At 46.6% G+C, this 26,878-nt stretch overlaps 1 protein-coding gene across 1 annotated transcript in view; it reads left to right on the top strand.

Moving 5' to 3' along the window:
* Positions 1-26,878, top strand: part of LOC147604018 (cilia- and flagella-associated protein 251-like) — a 212,740-nt gene that overhangs the window by 71,110 nt on the left and 114,752 nt on the right. Inside the window, exons 10-15 of the mRNA XM_086795115.1 lie at positions 5,318-5,374; positions 19,906-19,974; positions 20,079-20,144; positions 20,273-20,356; positions 20,576-20,695; positions 20,883-21,017. Of these exons, the coding sequence (XP_086651241.1) occupies positions 5,318-5,374; positions 19,906-19,974; positions 20,079-20,144; positions 20,273-20,356; positions 20,576-20,695; positions 20,883-21,017 (531 nt within the window). The remainder of the gene's footprint in view (positions 1-5,317; positions 5,375-19,905; positions 19,975-20,078; positions 20,145-20,272; positions 20,357-20,575; positions 20,696-20,882; positions 21,018-26,878) is intronic.

Here is a 26,878-nt window from a genome sequence, read left to right as displayed (position 1 = left end):
GGAGGAGATGCCAGACACCAAAACTCTGACGGAGGGTAGCCCAGCTGCTCTGGCCACCACTGAAGCTGCTGTGGGGCCAGTCTCGAGTACCGAGCCCACCAATGCTGTGGGGCCAGTCTCGAGTACCGAGCCCACCAATGCTCCTAGCCGAGAGAGAAGCGGAAGATACTCCCGGCGGAGTCTAGGGAAGCAAACTGTAACATGAAAAAGGCGCTCTCCCTGCTCAGCCCACTGCTGGATCAAAGCCATGCTGCCAAGGTCTGAAGAAAGCCCGAGCACCCCTGATGTCAAGGGGACTCATGGCAAGGACCTTGGCCACACTCTGGGCGGTCTCGAACTCGATCTGATAATGTCCCCGGCCCAGTAGCTGTACGTCCAGGATCTTGCCCACATCTGCAAGAAGGCGGGCCTGGAGAAGATCCCGGATCTCCCCTCTGTTGGGGCGAGTGCCGACTATACGGCAGATGGTGGAATGGGCCTGAAGGCGTTCCACCTCTGCGGTGAGGCTCGCTTCCTCTTCCGGCGAAAGAGAAAGCCTGATGGGGGTGTCCTCGGGGGCGGGCGAGGGGGCTGCGGATGAGTCCCTCTGAGGCGAGGCGGGAGGAGTCTCCATCAGAGTCTGAAGCTCAGGCGTAGGCGAGGCGAAAGCGGAAATCCTGCAAGAAACGGGCTGCACACAGAGAGGTGGAAGACCGGAGAAAAAAGGAAAAGCAAAACCCCCTGGGGGGCGGAAGACAGCACGAAAAGGGAGGGGGGGGGGGGTAAAAAAATGGCGAAGGAGAAGCCCGGGGGGGTGGGGGGGGTGGCAGCTGCGCGAACGTGGGGCGGGGAGGAGAATGCTGGCGGAGGGGGGGTCGGGGCGCTGCAGAGGCGAGGTAGACGCGAAGAAGGGGGTGGGGCGAGAAGGCGAGGAGGCGAGGAGGCGGGGGGGCGAGAGGGCGATGAGGGTGCGCAGCAGCGAGGGAGGGGGGGCTCAGCAGCGAAGCAGGCGAAGGGGGGCAAGAAAGAAGACGGCGGGCAGAGCAACGAGGGAGGGGGGCGCAGGGACTACAGCAGGCGGGGGGGGGCAAGAGCAAGCGCAATGGCGGGGGGCGCTGGTGTGCAGTACGCGCAAGCAGGGACGGGGGCGCAGCTTCAGCGAGCTCGTCGTAAGTAGCTTTTTCGCAAGCAAGCCCCAAGTCGTTCCTCCTACTCCAGTGATGAAGTTTGCTTTTAATGCTTAAGAGCACTGGAGCAAACTGTTGTGCAGGGGAGATGTCAACACCCACCTGACAACCAAGGTATCTAGCAGAGCATCCTCTCTCAATCCAAGTAAAACCAACATCTGTACCCCAATCTGCAAGAGGAGAATCACTGATCCAAAAACCAACTGACTTATGCCAATTGATAGTAGCTCCTGCCCGCTGCCAAACAAAAGGCCTGCAAGGCTGTCCGGAAAGCACATAAACAAGCATGTGAAGCCTCAAGGAACAACGCCGTATCATCTGCTAACTCAGAGTCCAATAACTCTTCCTCCGTACATAAAGGCAGCCTGAGACCCACAACACCAGGGGCAGCCCGAAGAAACCTGCTCATAGCCTCAGCTGCAACAATGAGGTACAGTAAAGGGGCGAGGGGACAGCCCGGCCTCACTGAACGGGAAATCTGAAAACGCTCACCACGTGCCCCATAGGCTAAAACAGTGCTATGAGCTTCCCTGTATAGGCAAAAGAGATTCAGCTACTTGCCGCCTAAGGAACCTCGTCCACCCCTTCCTATGGTGGCTATCCTTGGTAACCCCACCCTTGGCAACGCGGGAGGCCAAGCCAACCCTCCTGGTCCAGCCCATCCTCCTGGCACAGAACCCCTTTTCATGGTGCTGGGCTAAGTCAACGTCAAGCTTCCCACCTTCAAAGGATCATCCACTACGGATAAGGATGACCACATCCAACGGTTCATCTCCATTTGTAAGAGCCGAGGACTTGAGCGGGGGGATGCCTTTTTTGGCGCTCTTTCTGTCCACTCTTCAAGGTTCTATAGACAAGTGGTTCAGCGAGTTTCCAATGACCACTTTACAGACTGGACCACTTTGAAGGACTCCTTTCTCTGGACCTTTTGTCCTGGTAACTATGAGGACCGCATTCTCCAGGAGCTAGGGAAGCTCCAATTGGAGCTAGGGAAGCTCCAATTGCTACGAGGAGAGAGTGTCGGAACACATGACATGGACCACAGTGCTAGTGGCCCGCCTACCAACTTACCCTGGTGACTTCATGGTGCGTCAGTGGGTAACACAAGCCTTACCCAGGTCCACCCAGTAGAAGATCCAGGAGAGTCGGCCCACACCAACAACATTGTTGGAATTCTAGGAGCTAGCATCCCAACTTGAAAATGCACGCCTCATGTTTGAACATGATGTCTGCTCTGTCAATCCAACAGCAACAGGTTTTGGTAGGTTTTGTTTGACGAGCGGCGACCTGCGAGCTCCCCAAACCCCGCCTCTGTCGGCTGTGTCGCCCCCCCATCCTTCTTCCGCCCCCCCTCCTTCCTCCTTCCTCCGCCGCTGCTTCTGCCCGCCCCTCTTCCTCCCGCTGCTGTTTCCAGTCTGCGCCCCTTCCCTCTTGCTCTCCTTGTTTGCCTTCCCTCCTCTCTCTGCCTCCCCTCCTTCCTCCGCCTCCTCCATTCTGTGCAGCCTTTGCTGCGCTGCCCTTCCCCTGCCCTTCTTCGCCTGTGTCTCCATCCCTTCTTCGCCTGTGTGTCCAGCCCTTCTTCGCCTTTGTGTCCAGCTTCTTCGTCTGTGTCTTTTTTTTTGTTTTTTTTGTGGCCCTTTTCCACCCTCCCTTCTCTTCAATTAGCATCATGGCTAATCAATCTCCCTCGGCTGGGCGAACCATTGTTTTTTCCGAAGCCAAGCTCGCGGTCCTCTATGCTGAAATCGAGAAAGACTCCAAAACGACCCTCATTGCCAGAACCTTTGGATCTCACCCTACCCGTCTCCAGGCTAGGGATTGGGTCCTGGCGGCTCTGCCCTCCGACCTCGCTCCACACTTTCGAGATGTCAGGTTGCTTGGAAGAGGTTTCTTCCAAGTGGATTTTGATTCTGAGGATGCAGCCTCAGAGGTTTTGAAGGGCAGCCTTTTGCCATTAAGCCCGAGGAAGATATTCTTTCTTCCCTACTCTGGCTATTTTGACCCTGTTGAGGGAGACCGGAACCGTTTCCCGATTACTCTCAGATTCCCAAGTCTTCCTCGTGCATATTGGCCTATGTTAGAGGCCATCGGGTCCGCCTTTGGGCTGGTTCTTCAAGTGCCCCCCCTCCACGCCTTGCTGACATCTTCTGCCTAGGTGGTCATTGCCTCGGCAGATGCTATCCCTAGGGTCATGGTTCTTGCCCATGACATTGAGCTCTTTGAGGACTATGCTTTGCTTCCAGGCCCTTGTGGCCCTTTGAAGCAACATATGGAGATTGCAGGTAAACCCAATCAGTGCCGGGTTTGTCACCAACACGGTCACTTTGGTCGAGATTGCCCTCGGGCTGGGGGTCGTAGGAGGCCTCGCAAGCGTACTTCTCAGGCGCCACCTCCCTTGGTTCCTTCCCGTCCTTCAGTCCGCCAGGTGTGGCGAGATGTCTCTCATGCCCGCCCCCCTCGTGCGATTGATGGGAAGGCCTCCTCGGATCATGTACAGATAGATGATGTTTCTGGTGGTCAGAGGGATGTGTCAGCTGATGCATCTTTGCAGAGAGATGATATCTCAGATCAGGATGATTTTGTTGAGTCCTCTCTACTTGGAGGGGGCGATATGCAGGACGTTCATCATAGTGGGATCATGTATTGCAGGATTTTCAGCATGATGCCATTGCCCTTGATGCCCCACAGGGCGAACAGGTTTCTCGTACATATGCAGGTACTGTGCAGGGCCTCGGACAAGGGCATGTCAGTGTACTTTGTCTCCCGTGGATTATCCCATCCTCAGCTGCCCATCGTCTTCTTAGATCGGGGGTGAAACCCTCTTCTCTTCCATGAGAATCGTCTCATGGAATGTTTAGGGCCTTGGAGGGCTTCCCACCCATGGTAGGAAGCGCCTTCTGAAGGACCAAGTTCACCCTGGTGTTACAGGAGGGTCTATGGATGTACTTTTGTTGCAGGAACACAAATTGGATAGATCTCAGTGTGGCAAAACTGGTAAGATGCTTTCTTGCCACACCTTCTGGTCCTTGGCTGTTGGGACCAGAGGGGGTGTTTGTATTTCAGTGTTAGCATCTGTTATGCCTCATGTTATTGGGCACGGTGTTATCATCCCTGTTAGAGCACAGTGGATCTTGATCATGCATGAGGGTCAGAAATTGGGAATCTTGAATATCTATGCATCTAACGTGAGAGGTGAAAGGGTGGCTTTTTGCGACACCATTACAAATTTCATTCCCCAGGTTGATCATTGGATAGTGGGAGGAGATTTTAATATGGTTGAGCAACCTTCTGAATGACAAGAAGGGTGGACGCGAAGGGGGTTTACACCTACTCATTTCCTTCCACATCCCAAACCAGAGCTCACACCCTTCTTTGTGGAGGATTTACTCAAGGGAAATACCATCTCAGTGAACCTCTTTGACCTGCTCCGGGTTAGCCCAAACATCTGACAATGTCTTAGTACACTGTTGGAGAAACTCAACGGTATGTCCATCAATTCTAGTGGTGGGCAGTATGGTGGGTTTTCCCTTCCCTCCGGTGTTGCAGGTTGCATGGGTATCAGTTGTGCCAATCCCTCTCTTATAGACTACCGGAGCCCCTGCTGTCTGTGGAGATTCATGGTATCCCACTTTTTGGGAGCCAAGTATCTTCGGACGAATCCCTAATGCCCCTTAACCCCGCTGGATTAGATCCCTAATCCGTAGATTAGTGTCCAGGTACAAAACGTGTGTGCTCATATATCAAAGCCCAGAGGAGAAGCTACACCACCATGACTCTTTCTTGATAAAAGACGGAGAACATACAATTCCTTGCCAAACTCTTACAGCATTTATGCACCCCCAAATACAACATTATTTGGTCTAGTTTTGAGATCATTTCATTGAGTTGCTTGAGATCGTATGTTCCATTTTGAATATTTTCTTATCATCACATATGGTGGGTCCCTCCCATCTGACCAAGAACGTTTTGTCTAACACCAACAAAACAAAGAAGTGGTCTATGAAAAAGAATGTATCTACCTCCCCTTACCCTGAACTCCACAATGGAGAGGGGTTACATCAATATGCAAAAAAAAAACTCCCTCTACAAAATAAAATTTTAAATGACAATATATAATGATGTCCTGATTTTTCTAATCATAGAGAGAGCAGGTGCATGACCACAGTACACAAAGGATTTGTACACAAAGAGAGTTTTCCAAGCTTAAAGTAAGTGCCTTTAATCCAAAACCTATTCTAATGTGAATGGATTTTGAGTTTTATAAGTTGAGTTTGTTTAGGAATGAAATGGTGGCCAAGTTCAGCACTTTGACGTCAAATGTGATTGTCATAACCGATAATCATATGTGCTCTTTAGTTCACACGTGTGTGATGGTTATTTATTGATGGACTACCATTCTCTCATAAAAGCTTATGGTTTTTACTTGTTCTTTCTTGATAACTTTTTCTCTACTTGTTCTTGATAACATTTTCTCTTTCTTTTCCTCTCTCATTAGTGGTTCACAATATTTTCTAGCATCTTGCACGATAAGCCATTTGATTTCTTATTTCGTTGGTGCAATTGCATTTCAAGGATGCTCTAGGTCCTCCCTGCTATAGATTATATAGACAGTGTGCTTTTCTGGTCTCAGAGGCCATTTTGGCCCTCTGTACGCATGATAAAGAAAGAGTGAGCTGCACCCAGCCAATTATAAAAAAAGGAAGAGAAAGGAGAAAGCCCTTAACATGATGGCTACAAGTACATGAGAGGGGCCATCAAAACGGAGAATGTCAAAGAATTGGAGAAAAAAATGGGGATTACAATCACCATGGAGAGTAGGAAAGATTCTCAAACAAGAGAAACGCCTCATCATTAAGTTGGAAAAAGGAGAAGCTTACTTGAAGACTTTAGAAAGCGGCACAATTTGAAAGAAACAGAACCTACATGTATGAACACCTTAACAAACTTGAAGTGGAAGAAAGGAAGGCTGCAATGGTAAACGTACAAGAAGAAGAGACAAGGGGAAGTGGGGGGGTATGAAGAGATGATGACTTATGAATTGGGAAGAAGAGGTTAAATGATGGTGTGGGTCTAACGCTGAAGATGGCAGTTTGGGCCTGAAACCATTAGTGAAACCTTTACATAAAAAGATTATCCACAGCAACGTCATGAAAGGGGGCTACCAATCATGACATGGTAGAGCTTGTCTGCCACCTCTATTGGAAGAGGTATCATCTTCCATGCCAAGTCGCACCCCAGTCATTAGAGGTGGGAACATATTGTGACAGTGTGTAGCGTGGATGCAACTTTCAGGTAAGAGACATGAGCAGTAGGTGGAGCTGGGGGCTCATGTGGAGGTAGCTATACTTTTCAGATCACAACTCTCAGAGATTGTCTCTGTTTTAAAGAAGGATACAGATGCACGTGAAGATCAAGAGAGGAGAAACTCAACCTTTTCTTATTGCTGCATGCTTTTTCCTCCCTGGTGGATTGTGGACCACCAGAGATGCAATCACCATGCATGTGATTTTATCAGGATGTCACATCCTTTGGACAACAAGCGCACATCATTCATCTCTTTTTTTAAAAGGAAAGGAGACTTCTATTAAGTATGAAAAATTCTACAAAATGGAGATGTCACACCAAGCAAGGTGGAGATCTCAACCAATCAGGAGCCCTATGCTGCCAATAGGGTCCTGAATGAGAGGATGTGAAAAAGATACCAATGTCCCACGCTCTCATAAACTGGCCGTGCTTCCTCTCCGCAACCCTCGAAGATCCCTGGATTCTAGCCCAGGTAGCCATAATGGTGTGAATAATATCACTCCAAATCCTGCAAAGATAGTGAGAAACAAGAACGGGAGTACCCTCAATGGCCTCAGTGCATCTAGCCTTCCAGATACTCCAGGCTGAGATGCTAGCAATAATCTCCCAAGAACTGTCTAACCTCTGTGTCGGAGGGACAAAGTATGAAAGTGGCAAATCCTGAAGACACCACTGCCGAGCAACTCCTTGCCTAACCATAATGGCCAAGCTCCTATCAGTCCCCTCGAACCTCAGCTGAGGCCCAGACTGTGTCAACTGAATGATAGAACCAAAAGAAATGATAGCATCCCTCTTAATCCTACCAAAGAGGGGTGCAATCGCAGACCAAACCCTCTGTGCTTCCCTGCATTCCCATAAACAATGGTAAACTGACTCCGAAACTCCTGCACATCTAGGGCATGCTGGGCAAGCACCAGTAAAACAGACCTCCACTGATTGGTGGCCAGACCACTATGAAGGGAAACCCATATAAAGGAGGAAATCTGTGGCTTCCTATAAGACTGCCACAATCTCCGCCAAAATACCCTCTGAATGTCAATCGAAATGCCGTAAGACTCCCAATGGGGTCTAAGAGTAGGGACACTCTGAATGTGTCCCAAGATAAGATGTCTGGCATTCCGCACTGTATAATTGAAAAAAGGCATGCTTTTCAAAGGGTTGCAAGCATCCTTCCACTCCCACTCACCGGGGTCCCAATGCAAATTTCTAATAGGGCAGCCACCATACAACCAAAGGCTAACACTCTCTGTGATCATCCTTGGGGGGGGGGGGGGGGAAGGGGGGGGGGTCAACAAAGACGTGCTTCCCTAACCTGTCAACAACTCTGACTGGACGAATCTGGGGGCCCTCAATAAGGTCGTGCACATCACATGTCTCCAACTGCCATCCATCCAGTACAGAAAAAAAGACCGGTACATCATCCACCCTAGACAAGGAGATACCCAAAACTTGAAGAGGAACACCTGTCCCAGAGAAAAACCAAGAATGATGACGACCTTCCAAAAAAGATCCAGTAATCTAGTGGTTGGGAATGGCTGGATCAATCGGTGCAATCCTCTGGCTAGAGCCTCTCAAATGCTGCATGAAATCCAATCTCTGCACCTCAATACGGCTCTGAAACCTCTTCCAAGCCAGCACTATGGGGCATAGGGTCTCCCACCTAGCCCAGAGAATATGCATAGTTGCCCCAAGAGGCCTACCATGCACATCTAAGATCAAGTAATTCCACAGAATGGGCTGCCGGTTAGCTTCATCCGGTGAACGCGGGGGGATGTGTACCAAAAAACTCCTCGGATAGTCCCAGGCCCATAGGCGGGACCTAACCAGGGGGGACGAAGGGGAGCGATGAACTGCATCCGAAAAAATAAAGCGTGAGCTGAGAGTCTAGTCACCTCCGCGAACAGGGACACACTTCGTGATCTGCTGCACGAGAAAGGCCTTCCATAGCTCAGTGCCTGGAAGAAAGCCCCTAACAACAAGCTTACAAAGCAAAGCCTTACATTGCACCTCAGGCTCAATGATATTCAATCCCCCTTCTTGCTTAGGCTTGATAATGGTTTCCCAAGCAACTCTGGCCCTGGTGTGTGCATTTCCATCAAGCCCTGACCAAAGAAAGTTCCGAATAAGGTGACGAAGCTGGCCAATGAAGCCCTTATGAGAAATCTAGCATGAAGCAATAAACCAAGCCGTGGCTAGCAAAACTTGGTTAACCACCAAAGCTCTAGAGGCCAAGTCGAGCTTCCTCCTACTCCAGTGATGAAGTTTGCTTTTAATTCTGAAGAGCACTGGAGAAAACTATTGTGCAGGGGTAATGTCAAGGCCCACCTAACAACCAAGGTATCTGGTAGAGCATCCTCTCTCAATCCAAGTAAAACCAACATCTGTACCCCAACGTACAAGAGGAGAATCAGTGATCCAAAAACCAATTGATTTATGCCAATTGATAGTAGCTCCTGCCGCTGCCAAACAAAAGGCCTGCAAGGCTTCCGGAAAGCACATAAACAAGCATGTGAAGCCTCAAGGAAAATTGCCGTATCATCTGCTAACTCAGAGTCCAAAAACTCTTCCTCCGTGCATAAAGGCAGCGCCTGAGACCCACAACACCAGGGGTAGCTCGAAGAAACCTGCTCATAGCCCTAGCTACAATGAGGTACAGTAAAGGGGCGAGGGGACAGCCCTGCCTCAACGAACGGGAAATCTGAAAACGCTCGCCGCGCCCCCCACAAGCTAAAATAGTGCTATGAGCCTCCCTGCATAGGCCCCTGCATAGGCAGGACACCCCTCTGATCTAGTTTTGGGAAAACCCCATATGTGCCATAGTGCCCTCCAAAAAATGCCAATCCACTTTGTCATAAGCTTTTTCAAAATCAAGCAAAAGAATGGCAAGAGGCTACTGACTAGACTTTGCCCACTCGACAGCATCCTAGAAAGAAAAGATGTTATCAAATATACTCCTTCCTTGGAGGAACCCATTTTGGGTATCATGGATAGTCCTTTGAAGAATTGGCTGCAACCTTATACTCAAGGCTTTAGCGAAGATCTTATATGCAGATCCAAGGAGAGTGATGGGCCTCCATTGCTTGATGTTAGTCTTGTCCCCACTCTTGGGAATAAGGTGAATCAGCCCCTCCGTGAGGTATGGCGGCATTATACCCGACACCCACATTTTCTGAAGGGCAACAGTGATAGCATCTCCAATATGACCCAAAAAAGAATAAAGAAGGCGGAAGAAAGACCATCATCCCCTGGGCATGAACCACTGGAAAGAGGATGCAGTGCGTGAAGGAATTCATCCTTCCAGAAAGGGGCATCCAGGGAAGAACACATAGCATCTGTAATGAGCCTGGGCATGCACTCCCAAACTTTCTGCCGTGCCACATCTCTCTGAGGAGAGGGCACCTCTGTAGTTCATCCTTCCTGAAAGGGGCATCCAGGGAAGAACACATAGCATTTGTAATGAGCCTAGGCACTCCCAAACTTTTTGCCGTGCCACATCTCTCAAAGGAGAGGGCAGCTCTGTAGTCAACAAAGACTGATAAAATCTGAAGCAATATCCCTTACCTTATCATGCTCAATCTGAACCTCACCTTGTGAGTCCTACAAATACCTCACAGAATCCCTGCTATGGGAAGGCATGTGTGCTGAAAAAAACTCTTTGTTGCATCTGCCACCCATCTGAGTCCAAAAAGCCTCATTTGCATAAAACTCGAACTCAGCCCTCCTGTCCATGGCCAACTGCAGTTCTGCTCTAACTGTGGTCAAGAGGTCTGTAATCCAAGACGCATGTGGATGCTTTTCATGTTCCCTCTGAAGAGTAGCAATCCTACGCCTAATAGCTCTCTCCTTGTCCAGAGCCTTCTCCTTCTTGGACAAGGCAGCACTATGATAATGATGGCTGGTCCACTATGATAATGATGGCTGGTCCTCTCAAGAGCCAGTGCAATATTATGACGAGGATCAGGACCATCACAAGATCTCCATATCTCTCTGATCTCAAGGGAGATGTTAGCATCTAGATAAAGAGAGTCAGGGATACGGACACGGGGAGAGGCCGAGCGAGCCCCAAGCTGCCTGAGACACAAAACGACGGGGCAATGATCGGATTTGGTGGTGCCAGGCATACTAGCAATGGTGCCTCCTTTGTCTAGGCACCAATCATCCACATAAAATCTGTCCAGACGTGCAAAGATTCTCTCATCCCCGCTCTTGCGGTTATGCCAAGAGAGAGAGAAGGAATTTGGCCTTCTCTGGAAGTCATCCTCAGTCCAGTAACCCCTGCCAAAGAAAGAGAGCGTGAACCTCTCCCATGAGGTTCGCTGCAAAGGGTGTAAACCCCCTTCGCGTCCACCCATCTTGTCAGAAGGTTGCTCAACCATATTGAAGTCTCCTCTGACTATCCAATGATCAACTTGGGGAATGACATTTATAATGGTGTCCCAACAGGCCACCCTTTCACCTCTCACATTAGGTGCATAGATATTCAAGACTCCCGATTTCTGACCCTCATGCATGATCAAGATCCACTGTGCTCTAGTAGGGATGATAACACCGTGCCCAATAACATGAGGCATAACAGATGCTGCCACTGAAATGCAAACACCCCCTCTAGTCCCAACAGCCGAGGACCAGAAGGTGTGGCTAGAAAGCATCTTACTAGTTTTGCCACACTGAGATCTATCCAATTTGTGTTCCTGCAACAAAAGTATATCCATAGATCCTCCTGTAACAGCAGGGTGAAGGTGGTCCTTCTTTTAGAAGGCGCTTCCTACCACGGGTTGGAAGCTCTCCAAGGCCCTGAACATTCCATGAGACGATTCTCATGGAAGAGAAGAGGGTTTGACCCCCGATCTAAGAAGACGATGGGCAGCCGGAGGACGACTCTCATAATGCTGGAGGACGGTGATAATCCATGGGGCAAAGTCCACTGACATGCCCTTGTCCGAGGCCCTTGTCCGAGGCTCTGCACAGTACGTGCATATGAGAAACCTGTGCGCCCTGCGGGGCATCAAGGGCAATGGCATCATGCTGAAAATCGTACAATACATGATCCCAACTGCGCTGAACGTCCTGCATATCGCCCCCTCCAAGTAGAGTGGACTCAACAAAGTCATCGTGATCTGATATATCATCTCCCTGCAAAGATGCATGAGCTGATACATCCCTCTGCCCAGAAACATCATCTACCTGAGGTACAAGATCTGAGGAGGTCTTCCCATCAATCGCACCAGGGGGGCAGGCGTGAGAGACAGCTTGCCACACCTGGCAGACTGTAGGATAGGAAGGATCCAAGGGAGGTGGCGCTTGAGAAGCACGCTTGAGAAGCACGCTTGCGAGGCCTCCTGCGACCTCAAGCCCGAGGGCAAACTCGAGCAAAGTGACCCTATTGGTGACAAACCCGGCACTGATCGGGTTTACCTGCAATCTCCATACGTTGCTTCAAAAGATCACTAGGGTCCAGAAGCAAAACATAGTCCTCAAAGAGCTCACAGTCACGGGCAAGAACTATGACCTTGGGGACAGCATCCGCCGAGGCAGTGACCACATGGGCAGAAGATGTCGGCAAAGCGTGGAGGGGGGGGCACTTGAAGAACCAGCCCAAAGGCAGACCCGATGGCCTCTAGCATGTTGTTGAACAAGATATGTGGAGGAGATAAACTCACAAAATACAAGACAATATCTTGTTTATTAAGTTGTTTATGGGAACAACTTGGCCTTGCTCAATACAAAAATGCCTCCTAGCTCCACCTTTAAATAGGTGAGCTAGTGGACCATAAGTCCATTCACACACACACCCTTCTCCTCCCCTTTTACTAAACCTTAGTCTCTTAATACCCCCCCTAAATACCAACTATGAAAGAAAATTGGAATAGGTGTTATTGGACACAGGTTGCCTTTATAACAGTAGGCGTACAAGGTTAGGAATATAGGTGTGGTTACATTGAGATTTAAAACAATTTCTCAGTGGAGTTGGAGGCTGATACAAAGTTAGCCTTTGACTCTTTGTTAGGACATTTAGAAGTGATATGTCCTGTTTGTTTACATTTGTTACATTTCATTTTGTTGGGATATTTGATCCAACAATTATTTGCCAAATGACCCACCTTTTTGCAATGGACACATCTTACTTTGATCACTTGATGTGACAAAGCTTGTTCGATATTCGATGAAGTTGTTGCATTTGAAGATTCAGCTCCTCCCTTTGGCCTCTTTTCTTCATCAAGACAAGATTGAATGACTCCTTCAAGGGTGGGATTAGGTATGTTCTTCAGGGTGGTGACTAAGGTGGGGTACACCTTCTTGACTGCTTTTAGCAAAACAGCCACTGCATCATATTCATCCATTCTCGTATTTACTGATGCAAGTTGAGCCATAAGGCCCTTCAAGTGAGAGATAAAGGCTCCAATGCCGTCTCCCTCTTTGAGCTCCAAGCTGAAAAATTCAATTTTAAGTGAGATCTTGGAATTCTTACCACGAGCTCCATAGAGCTTATCAAGCTCATCCCATTTCTCCTTTGCAGTCGGAAGCTGGTCCACATGGTGAATAAGAGCCTCATCAAGATGGATCATGATGACGGCTTGTGCCCTCTCATCATCTTCAATATCTTCAGCCTTAGTTCGATCAATAACCTTAGTGCAGGAGATGAATGGCCAAAAACCTTTGGACATCATCCTTGTACTTGACAAGGACTTGCCAAGTGTGGAAGCCCTCTCCCGAGAACTTCTTAATTTGGGTGTTTTCCTTCGACATTGGGTATTGAAGGAAGATGACAAGAGAGTAATTGGCTGATTTATGAAGAAGAAAACAGAAAATTTGTGATCTTTTGGCTTAAGTAGAAAGAGAAAGGCTTATGAGAGTGCAATAACCCTTAATCAAGCCAAGGATGTTGCATAAAAAAGGAGATTAAAATGGTACAGCTTATGGTTTAGCACTTAGGGTTTGTGCCCAACCACAAATACTGATGGAGAGAGCTTCATTAGTGTCAAGGAACACTTTCTTTGGTGATTAAGATCACCATTAGTGTTTAGCAACACTATTAGCGCTTAAGAGCACATTTTTAGCATCTAATGATACTTGTGTTGGTGATTAGATTCACCATTAGTGTTCAAGAGCACACTTAGTGTTTAGAAACACTCTTAGGCAGCTCCCCTTTGCTAGATTAGTAGCATTATTAGTGTTAATCAACACTATTAGTGTTTATGAACACTATTTTCACAAGCTTGAGCAAGCTTCCATGGAGAAAAAAAAAACTGCAGCCCTGGTCTTTTGCCTCCCACGAGCGTTTTATGCGTCCATTGCAGCTAAGATTCTGGCTGTAAAGTCGTGAGGCTTAGGGCTTCAAAAGCCCTAAGCTAATGTAGCTTACACTGCAGCACAGACGGCGTATGTGTGTACGACATCCAGACTTGATGAAAAATGCGTGTGCCTGCTAATAGCGCAATGCCGGGTTGTACAGTGTGAATGTCGCGGCTGCGAGTAGCTGGGCTGATGCGCCTTGGGCTAGGGATGATATCTCCAGAAGAAATCAGAGGCTGAAACGCCTTCTACAGTCCTCCCCACGTCCTCCACTGACGGGTGGTGCAGAATAGCTATGGAGGTTAAGAAGATAAAGCTTCAAAATGGAGAACTTCCACCACACAACCAAGCTCAAGATACCATGTTGAGAAAAACGTGGTTGAACAAGATATGTGGAGGAGATAAACTCACAAAATACAAGAAAATATCCTGTTTATTAAGTTGTTTATGGGTACAACTTGGCCTTGCTCAATACAAAAATGCCTTCTAGCTCCACCTTTAAATAGGTGAGCTAGTGGACCATAAGTCCATTCACACACACACCCTTCTCCTCCCCTTTTACTAAACCTTAGTCTCTTAATATAGCATAGGCCCATATGCGCGATAAGACCTAGGAATCTGAGAGTAATCAGGAAACGGTTCCAGTCTTCCTCAACGGGGTCAAAATAGCTAGAGTAGGTTAGAAAAAAAACCTTCCTTGGGCCCAATGGCAAAGGGCTGTCCTTCAAAACCTATGAGGCTGCGTCCTCGGAATCGAAATCCACTTGGAAGAAACCTCTTCCAAGAAACCTCACATCTCAAAAGTATGGAGCGAGGTCAGAAGGCAGAGCTGCCAGGACCCAATCCCGAGCCTGGAGACGGGAAGGGTCAGATCGAAAGATTCTGGCAACGAGGGTCGTTTTGGAGTCTCTCTCGATTTCGGCGAAGAGGACCACGAGCTCGGCTTCGGAAAAAACAATGGTTCGCTCGGCGGAGGGATAAGCCATGATGCTAATTGAAGAAGACGGCTGACTTGAACCCGGATGAGGAGCAATGCGAACCAAGGGGAAGAGGCAGGCAAGGAGGTGAAGGAAAGGAAGGGAGGGTGGAAAAGGGAAAAGCAAGAAGAAACGGGAAGCAAGGGGAGGGGAACTGGACACATAGGCAAAGGGATGAGCTGCGTGCAGAAGGATGAGGGGAGGTAGAGGCAGGAGCGAACAACAGAGGAAGGATGGGACGCGGAGGAAATGTGCGCTTGGCAGAGGGATGAGGTGGAGGAATGATAGCGGGCAGAGGCAGGGGCGAACAGCAGGGGAGGACAGATAGGAGGCGGAGGAATGATGGGGCGACACAGGCACAGAGGCGGAGGGGGCGCAGGCAGGGTTCGGGGAGCTACACAGTCATTCGCGTCGCACTCCGCATTCACACATCATTCATCTCAATGCCACGATTGCAAATTAGAGGGATGTAATCACGGTGCATGTGATTTTATCAGGATGTCACATCGTTTGGACAACAAGGGCACATCATGTGAGGGCAAGAGGACGGAAGGACCAGATGTACGAGAGATCACAGCAAAACAACACAGCATGCAATGGGTGAGCGAGTGTCTATATGATGGTGAGTGAAAATATGTACAAGAGGCCCTCTAAATGAGAGATGACTCTAAGTAGAAGGTAAGTGCAGAAGCAAAGACGATGGCAGAGCTGAACCACGGTCGATGACGAAGGCTCATGTCGATGTGAGGCAAAGGCACTCCGAGGTCATAGTGTGCAGCAGAAGGTGAAGTGATGCAGACTCTGGTGACAAGGGTGCTGCGGTACCTGAAGGGTGATGAAGAGCAGAGAGGGCTGCCATCCCGAGTGGTGTAGTGGTGCGGTGACAAGGGTGCTGCAATACCTGAGTGAGAGAGAGGAGCAGAGAGGGCTGCCGTCTTGATGATGTGAGATGGTGAGCATAGAGGGCTTCTGTCCCAAGGTAAACTGTAGAAGAAAAACAATGATGTACTGTAGCAGAGAGTGGGCCGCTGTCCCAAGATATGTACTGATGATAAATCGCTGAGCTGCTGTACTGTAGCTGAGAGTGGGCTGCTGTCCCAAGGTGTGAACTGAAGATAAAACGCTGATGTGCTGTAGTGTAGCAAAGAGTGGGCTGCTGTCCCAAAGTGAGAGCTGATGTAAAACGCTGGTGTTTTCTATGCAGCAGAGAGGGCTGCTGTCCCATGAGCAGATGTAAAACGCTGATGTGCTGGAGTTGACACGCGATGATGATGCAAATGTAGTGCAGGCCCCGGCAGCAACAGTAGCAGATGTGGTACCTAATGTGATCTATGAAGTGGTACAAATGCTGAATGGTCAAGCTATGCTATATATAGTAAGGGGGGCTGCTGGTCGGCCCAGCAAAAAGGGCAGTCGGCCAGCAACAAGACCTAAAAAACATGAATAAAACCTAATAAATTCAGAAAAATTCCCCTTTTTAGGGCTGGACAAAATCCCATTTTCACACCCCCCCTCTTAGGCCAAAAAAAGGACCATGAGAAAGAAAGAAAGAAAGATATATTAAGCATCTACTAAAGACGCAATGGGCCTATGAGACCAAAGTGATACAATAATGTCCATGGCATATCTCATCAGGGAATGGAAAATAAAACAGAAAGAAAACATACACATAGCTATTTCACTGGGGTGATACAAAACTGTCCATGGAAAATACTAAGAACATAGAAACATGAGAGTAACATCAGCTCCGAGTAGATGGTCTCCCACACTAACACTTTGGCAGAAGGATGTATCCCCCTCTGGAAGCAAAGTTTGATAAAGTCAGAGAGGGAGATCGTGATGGCAAAGGTAGTGAAGGTGAGTTGATGTAGATGGGTTGATCGTCTCCCAAAGAAAGATCTTGAACCGGGCTCTCCTTTGAGTAAGAAGTCCCATTCCCTGTGTGGTTGAGATCAGAGTTTGGAGAATCAACTTTTGGTGAGAAAAATTGGTTCTCCGGGAGTGCAGGTAGACGATCCATGCTGTGTGCTCTTGAGGTCTTCAATCCCTTTGCTAACAATAGCTTAGATAACCATGTGAGGGAAAAAGGACAGAAGGACTAGATGTACGTGAGATCAGAGCAAAACAACACAGCATGAAATGGGTGAGTGAGTGTATATATGATGGTGAGTGAAAATATGTACAAGAGGCCTTTGATGAGAGGTGACTCTGAGTAGAAGGCCAGTGCATAAGCAAGATGATGTCGGAGCTGAAGCACGGTCGATGACGAAGGCTCGCGTCGATCTGAGGCAAAGGCACTCCAAGGTCATAGTGTGTAGCGGAAGGCGAAGTTGCAGACTCTGGTGACAAAGGTGCTGTGGTACCTTAAGGGTGATGAAGAGTAGAGAGGGCTCCCGTCCCGAGTGGTGTAGTGGTACAAGCTCTGGTGACAAGGGTGCTGCAATACTTGAGTGAGAGAGAGGAGCAGAGAGCGTTGCCGTCCTGAGTGGTGTCGATGGTGAAGATAAGCAGAGAGCGCTGCCATCCTGATGATGCGAGATGGTGAGCAGAGAGGGCTGCTGTCCCAAGGTAAACTGTAGAAGAAAAACGATGATGTATGGAACACATCCAGAGTGTCCCTACTCTTAGACCGCAGTGGGAGGCTTGTAGAATCACCCTTGACATTCAGCGAGCTTTTTGGTGAAGGTTGTGGCACTCATTCAAGGAAACGAAGATTTCCTCTTTTATTTGGCTTTCTCTACATGGTGCTTTTGCCTCCAACTTGTGGAGAGATCGGTTGTTGGTGCAAGCCCATCTTGCTCGAGATGCACAATAGCTTCAGAGACTGTCTACCATTGCTTATGGGAGTGTAGGGAGTCGTAAAGGATTTGTATTGCAATACCACATCTTTTTCGAAGGATGAGGAGGGATGCCTACATTTGTTTTGGTGCTATTTCTGGGTTGACATAGTTGGGCCCTCAACTCAGGTTTGAGGGGAACGATAGAGATATGGTCTTGAGGATTAACTAGGGAGTTGGTCAGGGGTGCCATCTCTTCAAGACCTGATAGACCTGAGTTGAGTGGGAGGAAGGCACGGTTGTAGTAGGGTTGGTTGCTCGGCACACTAAAGTGGTGGCTTTGCTCTGGAAAGTATGTCCAGAGTCCTCAATGTTCACAGCACAGTGCGTACATGAATAGACAGATTAGAGTGGAGCATAACACAAATGACAAGATTGGCAAGAGTGTGACAAGAATACCAGAACTACACTTGTATTACTCCAAGACACTAATACATGGCCTTCACTGTATTGTACGCACCTAGCACAATGGTCATAGTGCATAGGACGACACATAGGCTGAAATAGACAATTTACTTCAACACTCGAGGTTTAAGGATAGAATATAGTATGAAGGATGTCCTCAAGGATGAAAAAGATACCAGATGATAAGGTCATTCGTGACCCTCATCCTACTATTACCTCAGATGTAGCATCACAAAGACCAAATACTTTGCAGAAGACTATGCAACTGGCAGAGTTGTATGTCAAAGTATAGCAATAAAAAAAGTAATTTTGGAATGGGACAGTTTGCATTTACATCTTTTGACTGATCGCCATTTGATAACAATTGATGACAATGAAAGAATGTATGCTTCTGAGTGTAAATCAAGATTGCGTCTTGTCCCATCTAATTCTCATAATGTGCCAAGGTATCCCACTGTAAATGGTAGTGGTAAACATAAGGGATTTGTTAAAAGGTTACTTCCAAGGATGATGGGAAATCCATGATTTTAAAGGAAAACAATTGTATATCTTTCTTTAGCCCTACTAGAGGATAGAGAAAAGAAAAGATTATGTTTTTACTGTGGTGATTGATCATAAGAGTGATTGTAAGGCCAAAGCCAAATTAGCATGATTTGGCAAGTTGGAAGTTGATGAGAATGAAGATTATGATTTTACTGTGGTGACAAATGGACTATTGTTCATAAGAGTGATTGTAGGGCCAAAATCAATGGAACAATTAGCATGATTTGGGAAGTTGGAAGTTGATGAGAATGACTGCTTGTTGCTACCTAGGATTGATAAAGATTTAAATTCTGGATTGCTAGGAAGATGCCATTGGGGGTCTTTTTTTGGATCCAGAATAGAGCTTTTGGGATCAAGGGATCTTATTTTCATCAACCTCCACAACAGGACTCTCTTGGCACTTTTGTGCCCCAGATTGGTTGAGATCACCATACATGCTGGGATGATTGTTTTTTTTCCCAGCTTCTATCCGTGATTTTGTATGGCCTATTCATACTTAATAGAAGTATATTTTCTGCAAAAAAATAACTAAATTCTCATGCGTCTTGATTTTTCACTGCTGGGAGCTGATCATACTTACCTAAGTTCTGGCCTCATATGCATTGTCAAGAACAGGCCAATCGCATTTCCCTTGCTTTAGCTCAGTTTTTTAATGAGGCTGTCCACCAAGGTTTTCCTTTGACTTGGTTTCTCAACATCATAATTCTTATCCACAAGGCTAGAGATCCAATGGAACCAAGCAACTTAAGAATCGTCATGGTAAGCCATGTTATTACTAAGGCCTATGCCTTGGTTCTGGAGTCCCTTGTAATCTGTTTTCTAGAGAGCTGGAAGATGAGAACAAAAGGGCAGGCTAGTTCTAGAAGCAGTTCCTCCACTATCATTGACATTTGTGATTTGAGGGTGGTTAGAGGAGGATCATTTTTTAACATGAGGATACTTAGAAAGGAGGAACATGCCATATCTGAGAAAGTCGGTTGCTGTTTTGTGGACCTGGGAAAGGCTGTTCATATTATATTACACACAAAGTCTTCTGGGATCTGGACTGTCAAGTTGAGCTGATTCGACTCACTATGAGCAAGTTTTAGGGTGTGTCAGAACTCCAGAGGGTATGTTTGAGGAGATTATAAGTACCAATGGACCAGACATCCACACATATTTAGACACTAGTATTTTTCTTTCATATACTTTTTTGTATGGACATGACTTGGTCTCGCAGACCAAATTCAGTAACTGAAGGCAACGATGTATTTTATCTATCTGTTTTTTTCTATTGCGATGACATGAGGGTTTTCTTTTATGAAACTAGAGTTCTCTAGACAAAGGAGTACATCTTGCCCAGAGCCCACACACACATTAATGACGTTCTTATTTTGTCAGGCAGAGGCCATGGCTTATTCTCCTTCGGGATTGGTTATAGCATGTGGATTTCTCAATGGATTTTTAAAGGTCATTGAACTCTCTCCTTGCTTTATATATTTATAGCATGGCGTTAGTACAATGTGGAACCATGAGTTTCCTCTGACCTTTGATAATGCATGCCAAGCTCGCAGATTGTAGATTCAGACACACTTCAGGACACGGAAAGTATTGCTGTGTCCAGGTCAGGTATTACTAAGGTAGGTGTTGTTTCAGTGCATCAAAGGAGAAGAAAAAAACCAACATGTGAAAAGCTTCAAAGTTATGCATTGCTCTGTGTTTGCATTTTAAATTTATGTTTTGAAGCTCTCCTTTGCTAAAACTGCAGCTTGAGTTCTCAAGGGATGAATCCTCTTTGGCAATAGCAGATGCCAGCTTTGCTGTGTCACTATTGAGCTGCTCTATTACTAAGGTGTCAAATTATAAGAACATATTCCTTTAAACAGAGTGTTTATTTTTTGAATTTCATTGGGTCATATCTTATATTATGTGTCGGGCTTCAAACTCACGGCCCCTTCTGGACAGTGTGGTATTATAGTCATCTTGGAAAGGGCCCATTGACTTAAACAGTGTGTTTCTACTCGTCAAACTTGAAGAGTGGATTTCCTGTAACTTCTCCATTGATCGATAGGACCATCTAGAAGACAAGTGGGAGTACATTGGAAAATTCCGATCACATGCAAGAACTATAATGGGGCTGCATTTTACGAAAGATAAAGATGGAAGTAATCGACTATTTAGTGTTGGACATGTACAGCTAACCACACCCTTCTGAGAGTATTAAATTCACTACAACGTCATCACACTATTCAATAACCTACATTTTTCTTTTATTTTTCTGCACGATTTTGAGTAAGTAGATGCAAGTACGTACTGGAAGTCATGACTAATGGTCTTCATTCGTTCAAGAAGAGAAGCTTTTTGTGGCTTGGTTTCAGGATTCCATGATTGTTGAGTATGATTTGTTGGAGTCAATGAAAGAGAAAAGACTGAAGTTGAGGGGGACTTGGCCACTCAATTCACATGGCCTACCAATGGCTCTCATTTCAACAACTGCGTTCAAAAAAGGAGAGGTATTATTTTTTGTTTTTGCTTGTTCCCCCAAAGAAAAAGAACTTGCAATCAGTAGAAAATAGATACATCTGATGAAAGAAATGACGACTCTCCATAGAAGTAAAGATTCAAAGGGGGACATTACATATGAGGGGGTGCAAGGAAAAGCCACACCAAGGGCCTGCAGCACCATCTAATCCCATCTGTGCAGCCGGACAAGGAAAATCCTGGGCTGCAGAAGCTTAAGAAAGCTTCCCTTGATTTGTGTGTGGCCCTGGAGATGCTCTGTGGCTGCAGAGTGTGAATGAGGTACATGTAAACGGCATCGATGAATTTCACAGGAGGGGTGATTGTCCCCTCCATGGTCTCTCAACAGCTGAAGTCAGCAGGGTTCAGGCTGTACAGCATGATATCAGCATGCAGAAGTCTGTACAGTAGTGCTGGCCGTACAGTAGAAGACATCAGCAGCAGCAGGTTCATACAGGAGATGACACCAGAACTCAGCACAGCAGCATGTACAGTTTGATGACATTGGCACAGGTCTGGCTTTACAGTTGTGATGTCAGCAACCTGTTCTTCGTACAGTTGATGAAGATGGTGGTAGTGATCTGTCTGTACAGCCTTACGATGGTGAGGAAGAGATATAAACGCCTTCTTGATATGTGTGCCAAAGAGTCCCACGTATGCCTTTAAATATATGCGCTGCTTGCTTTTCCACGCTTTTGTGAAAAGCCCTGTAAGTTTTAATACTTTGCTTTCCTTCACTTATGCAAGCCCACGCTTATAAATGAGTGCCCAAACTTGTACTAATGATGGCCTTTGGCTTGCCCGGGTTCCCACATTTCAGTGTGTGTGAAAGCCTTTCCTCACGAGCCCATATTATTGGTTGTCCGGCCTTCATTTAATGTAATGTGAAGCCCTGCCTTCATAGGATGCGGCGACGCCCTTCACCCAAGTCAGGAGATAGTGGCTCAGATCTCAACCAGGCTCTGATACCATGTTGAAATGCCAATGGAGGTGCCAAGCTACAATCAGAAGGGTGCGCACCACCCTTTCATTTTCCCTCTCTTCCCATGCCTTTTTGCCTTTTCCCAATAACATGCAAACTTTGGGGATTGAATGTGAGGCCTTGTTGGCTGAATGTGGGGTTGGCTCTCTCTCCCTCTCTCTCTCTTTTTTGTAGAAGGCTATGTTCTATTACTTCATTGTACAAAGAAAGAAGTCCTCAAAGAAGAGGCAAACTTCTTAAAAAGCAGTAACAGAAGCTAAAAGCATTGAAAAAACAAAGCCAACTGACCATCATCTATCTGATCCAGGTGGATGGAATCAAACAAAGAGTGATGCAAGGATTGATGAAAGTAAGGATAGCGTTCAATCCTTTTGGAATGAAAACCCAACTGATTTATTGCATGCCAAATTGTCCATAAAGCCCAATATCTAGTCCAGATTAGAAAGGGCTGAGCATGATCCAATGTAGAAGGTCACCTGCCAAGCCATAAAAATCTGGAGAAGTAAAACCCTGGAAATCTGAGCCAAAGAAAATGAAAAATTTGGCAAAGGAAACTTTTGGTCTGCGGACAAGACCAATGAAGATGCATCATTGTTTCCTTTATGCAAGGGAAAGAAGGACATTTCGGTGCATGTATGTGTCTTTCCTCAAGAAGTTCTCCAACTGGGAGCATTCCCAACAAGCATCGCCATAAAAACAATCTACATTGAGTGGCAACTTACTATGCCGAATTTTCTTCAGGTTCTGTTTCTACCAACGGGTTTTCTCAGTGAGGAGCCAAATCTTACTAACTCGATCGACAAACCAAGGCGCAGGAATAATCAACCTGTAGATCAAAGCAGCCGCCGAAAGTTGAGGGAAAGAGAATCTAGGATAAGGTCCAAGATATGTCCTGTCCGAAAGTTGAGTGGTGGTAATGGCCGCGAAAGCTGAGGCGGGAGAGCTCGGGAGGATTGGTACCTCTAGAACCTGGCCAAAAGATGCCCCTATGGAAGCTAAAAGCTTCCAATAGGACCGAGGAAGAGCAGGGAACTGTAGTGAGACCGGGGTAAGGTGCTGATCCTCCACCACTGGATCAAAGCCCACACCTGGTACTGAAAGAAGAAAATCTTCCTAGGACCAAGAGGAAAGGGGCTGCTAGCCAAAGCCTGAGAAGTAGCTTCTGAAGAATGAAAGTCCACCTGGAAGAAGCCTCGACCAAGTAAACGAGTATCCTGAAAGTGCACAATCAGCTCCGAAGGGAGAGCTGCTAGAAGCCATTCACGGGCCTGCGAACGAGAGGGGTGGGAACCATAAACTCTCACAACAAGGGTATTCTGGACCTCAAGGTCAATGTCGTGCTAAAGAGAGGTGGGCTCGTCTTGTGAAAAATTGATGATTCTCCTGGCCAGAGGGGGTGATGAGAGATTGGGTGCGGCAGAAAAAGCCATAAGACCAATCAAGAAAAGTGGGCGGCCGACTTGAATCCAGATAAAATAGCTGCTGAAAAAAGGTGGGAGCAGAGGAAGGGGGGCAAAGGCGGGAGTTGAAGGGTGGGAGCAGCAGGGGAAGCAAGGGTAATGGGGTAGGTAGGGGCAGGCGGGGACTAAAGAAGGCAGGGGGCGGGCAGCAAAGGGGCAGGCGGGGGCAGCAAAAGGGGCTGGTGGGGGCTTAAGAGAGGTAGGCGAAGGCAGGCGGGGGGCAGCAGAGGGGCTGGCGGGGGCAAACTGAAGGGTAGGCGGGGGCTCAAGAAAGGCTAGCGAAGGCTGCAGATGGGCAGGTGGGGGGATGCAGTTGGGCAGGTGAGGGCAGCAAATGGGCAGGCGTAGGCAGCAGAGGTAGGCGGGAGCAGCAGAGGAGCAGGCGGGAGCAGCATAGGAGCAGGTGGAGGCAACAGAGGGCAGGTAGGGGCAGAAGAGAGACAGGTGGGGGCAGTAGCGCAGGTTCACGACTTCAGCAAGGCCTTCTTATATCGAGAATTGTGCCAAAAGAGTTCAATGCTTTTTGTCATAAAACTAGAGATTTGGTTTTTAGACCATGCCAGAAGAGGTAGGAAAAACGGAATGTATGCCATCAAAATCAATTGAACTATTCTCAGATTGACATGAAGTGGCCAAGTAGAGAGTTTCCAATATTCCAATTTAATCATAAGTTTTTGCAACACCCTCTGCATCTAGAATGCTCTCTCGATGGATACTCCTAGGAACTTGAGTGTGGATGAGTGGGCATTGCCAGACTTGTATGGTGGATGAGGCCTCATCCCTATGTTTTCTCGATGCATGCTGGTGCTACCGGCATGCTTAGGTAGCTATGAGTAGGCTTGGATAGCTACCTGACATGCACCGATAGCTCGCGGCATGCTTAAGTAGCTACCCAATGCATGCCGCGTGCTATCTAAGCATGATGGTGCATGCGGGTAGCTATTGGTATACTTAGGTAGCTATGAGCATGCATTGGGTGATAACAGTGTACGTCGCTAGCTACTGGCATGCTCTTGATACAGCCAGAAAATTATGTTTTGCATTTTTGGACCGAAACCGGCAACTTTGCCATAATTTTTGCAATTGGACTGTATCAAAAGCCTTAGCAATATCAATCTGCATTAAGAGCACATCTTGCTTGGTATATTTTGCATATTCTATGCCAACATAGACATTAGCAATGTTATATGTTATTTTTCTACAAGGCACAAAACCATATTGTAGTGGATGGATATCCCTATTCAGAATGTTTTTGAGTCGATTAGCGATCATCTTAGTGATCAATTTATAGATCACAGGCATCAAGGTAATAGGGTGCTAGTCAGAAAGTTTTCGACACAAATCCTTTTTTGGCACCAATCTTTTCAATCCCTCCTGCCTGCAAAAGGCATGATGCCCGAAATCCAAGCCTCATTGATCATTAGCAAAAGTGATTATTCAAGCATAGGCTAGAACTACAAAAAGAACTCCATACTTAATCCATCCCATCCTGGAGTCTTCCATTTACCAAGAACCTTTAGTGCTCTGTTTAGTTCCACAACTGAAAACATGGACTCCAAATCAGTTGCTTCATCCATTTCCACAATGTTAGAAATAGGAGACAGAAGCTTGTGCCTAGCCCTACGAATATCAGGAGTCATCTCGGGTGGTCTTGCAAAAACATGCTGAAAATGCATAACACATATTCATGCTCTAGTTGATATATGTCGTGTGTCCGATTGCCATCCTCTTTTATTACTCTAGATATACATTGTTTTTGTCTGGAGACATGCAAGCTTTTGAGGAAAGCTTTGGATGAAACATGCAAGCTTTTGAAGAAAGCTTTGGATGAACAACCCTTATCCAAAAGGGATTATTGGCATGATCTAACTTGCCATTCCTGCAATTTCTGTTGATCATGGAGAGCCAATGCATGCTTTGCATGAACAATATGATCCTCCTCTTGCCGAGATAGCATGCGAATATGACTAGTCTCCTCCAGAAATTGCAGCATATTCTTCAGCTGATATATACTTTTGTCTTTCATTCCCCAAATACCATTTTCCATATTCATTGATAACTGTTTGAATACGGACATCAAAATGATACCATGCAATGTCTATGTTCTCATACATTTCAGCTTGTAAGGCATAAATAACATCAATAGTCATATCTTGGAATAGTGCATGTGAGAGATAAGAATTGTTCACCAATAGAAGCCGTTTAGTGGGTAAGGAGATCTCATCAAGAGGCATATCAAAGTACAAACCCAACCAAACCAGTGCATGATCAGAAAGGTTCAAAGAGTAATCAATCCACATACCACATGGAAAAATGTCAAGATGGTCTACATGCAAAAGCTACTAGCGATCCAATCTTGCACGATAATCTGAGTGTGCATTATGGTGAAAAGTAAAACCTCTCTTATCAGGAGAAGTGGCTGTCCATAAATCTTGCCATCCAAGATCAACCATAACATTTTTCCAGGCCACTTTCTTAGAAGCAAGCATATGTGAATGGCCCCGATTGTTGTCTTTAGGAGAAGGGGAGTTATTAAAATCCCCTCCGATAAGTGCATTGGACAACCAAGGATACCGACTCATAAATTGCCATAAATGGCTTTGACGAGCTGAAACTATAGGGGCATACACAGAGCCAAACTCATAGAGCTCTCCATTGAGCATGCATTCCACAATTATCAGTCTGCCATCTGAATCATTTTAAGCCATTACAGGCTATAAAATTTGCTTAACCAACACACAAACACCAGAAAAAGAACCCAAGGCAGCATAATATATACAGCCACCACCAAAGAAACTTGTCTTGCTAGCAAATTCATGTGGTTATGTTCTTGAAAAAACATGATATCAGGATACATCTTATGTACATATTCCCAAACAAGTCTCCATATATCAGAGGAACACAAATCCTGTACATTGTACCATACACTTTTTATAGGTGCATTCATCATCATGAAGAGGAGAGAAAAAGGACGGTTAAGTAACCATCATATCTATATCACCCTACAAAGCCCGAATGCCACCTTTCACAACATTAGACCAGAGCAAACTAGCATCTATCTCGGAAGAGGTAGATGCACAACCAGAAGATGAAGCACGAGCCTACGTAGAGGAAGGATGAGACCAATGACGGAGTTGTAACTGACGTGGCCGCATAATCTTTTTGGCATTAGGGGTTTGCCAGCTGTCCTTATCCAAAGTAGGTCGACGCACATCTATAGTAGCTTTGTCCTTTGAAGACATGTTTTTTTGCTCTCCCTCTCTCTCACATGGCAAAGATGATGCACAGGTAGACAAGAATACGATTATTGCTAGTGTATTGCTTGAGAGAGAAATGCATGATTACATTGATTAAGAAGAAGGTGGTTATCCACATCAACCAACCTCTTGCACGAATCCATCCATCATCCTAT

Source organism: Cibotium barometz, chromosome 62, assembly GCF_041138505.1.
Source record: "Cibotium barometz isolate CiBa-2024 chromosome 62, ASM4113850v1, whole genome shotgun sequence".
Lineage (NCBI taxonomy): Eukaryota > Viridiplantae > Streptophyta > Polypodiopsida > Cyatheales > Cibotiaceae > Cibotium > Cibotium barometz.
This window is presented reverse-complemented; position numbering and strand designations above follow the sequence as displayed.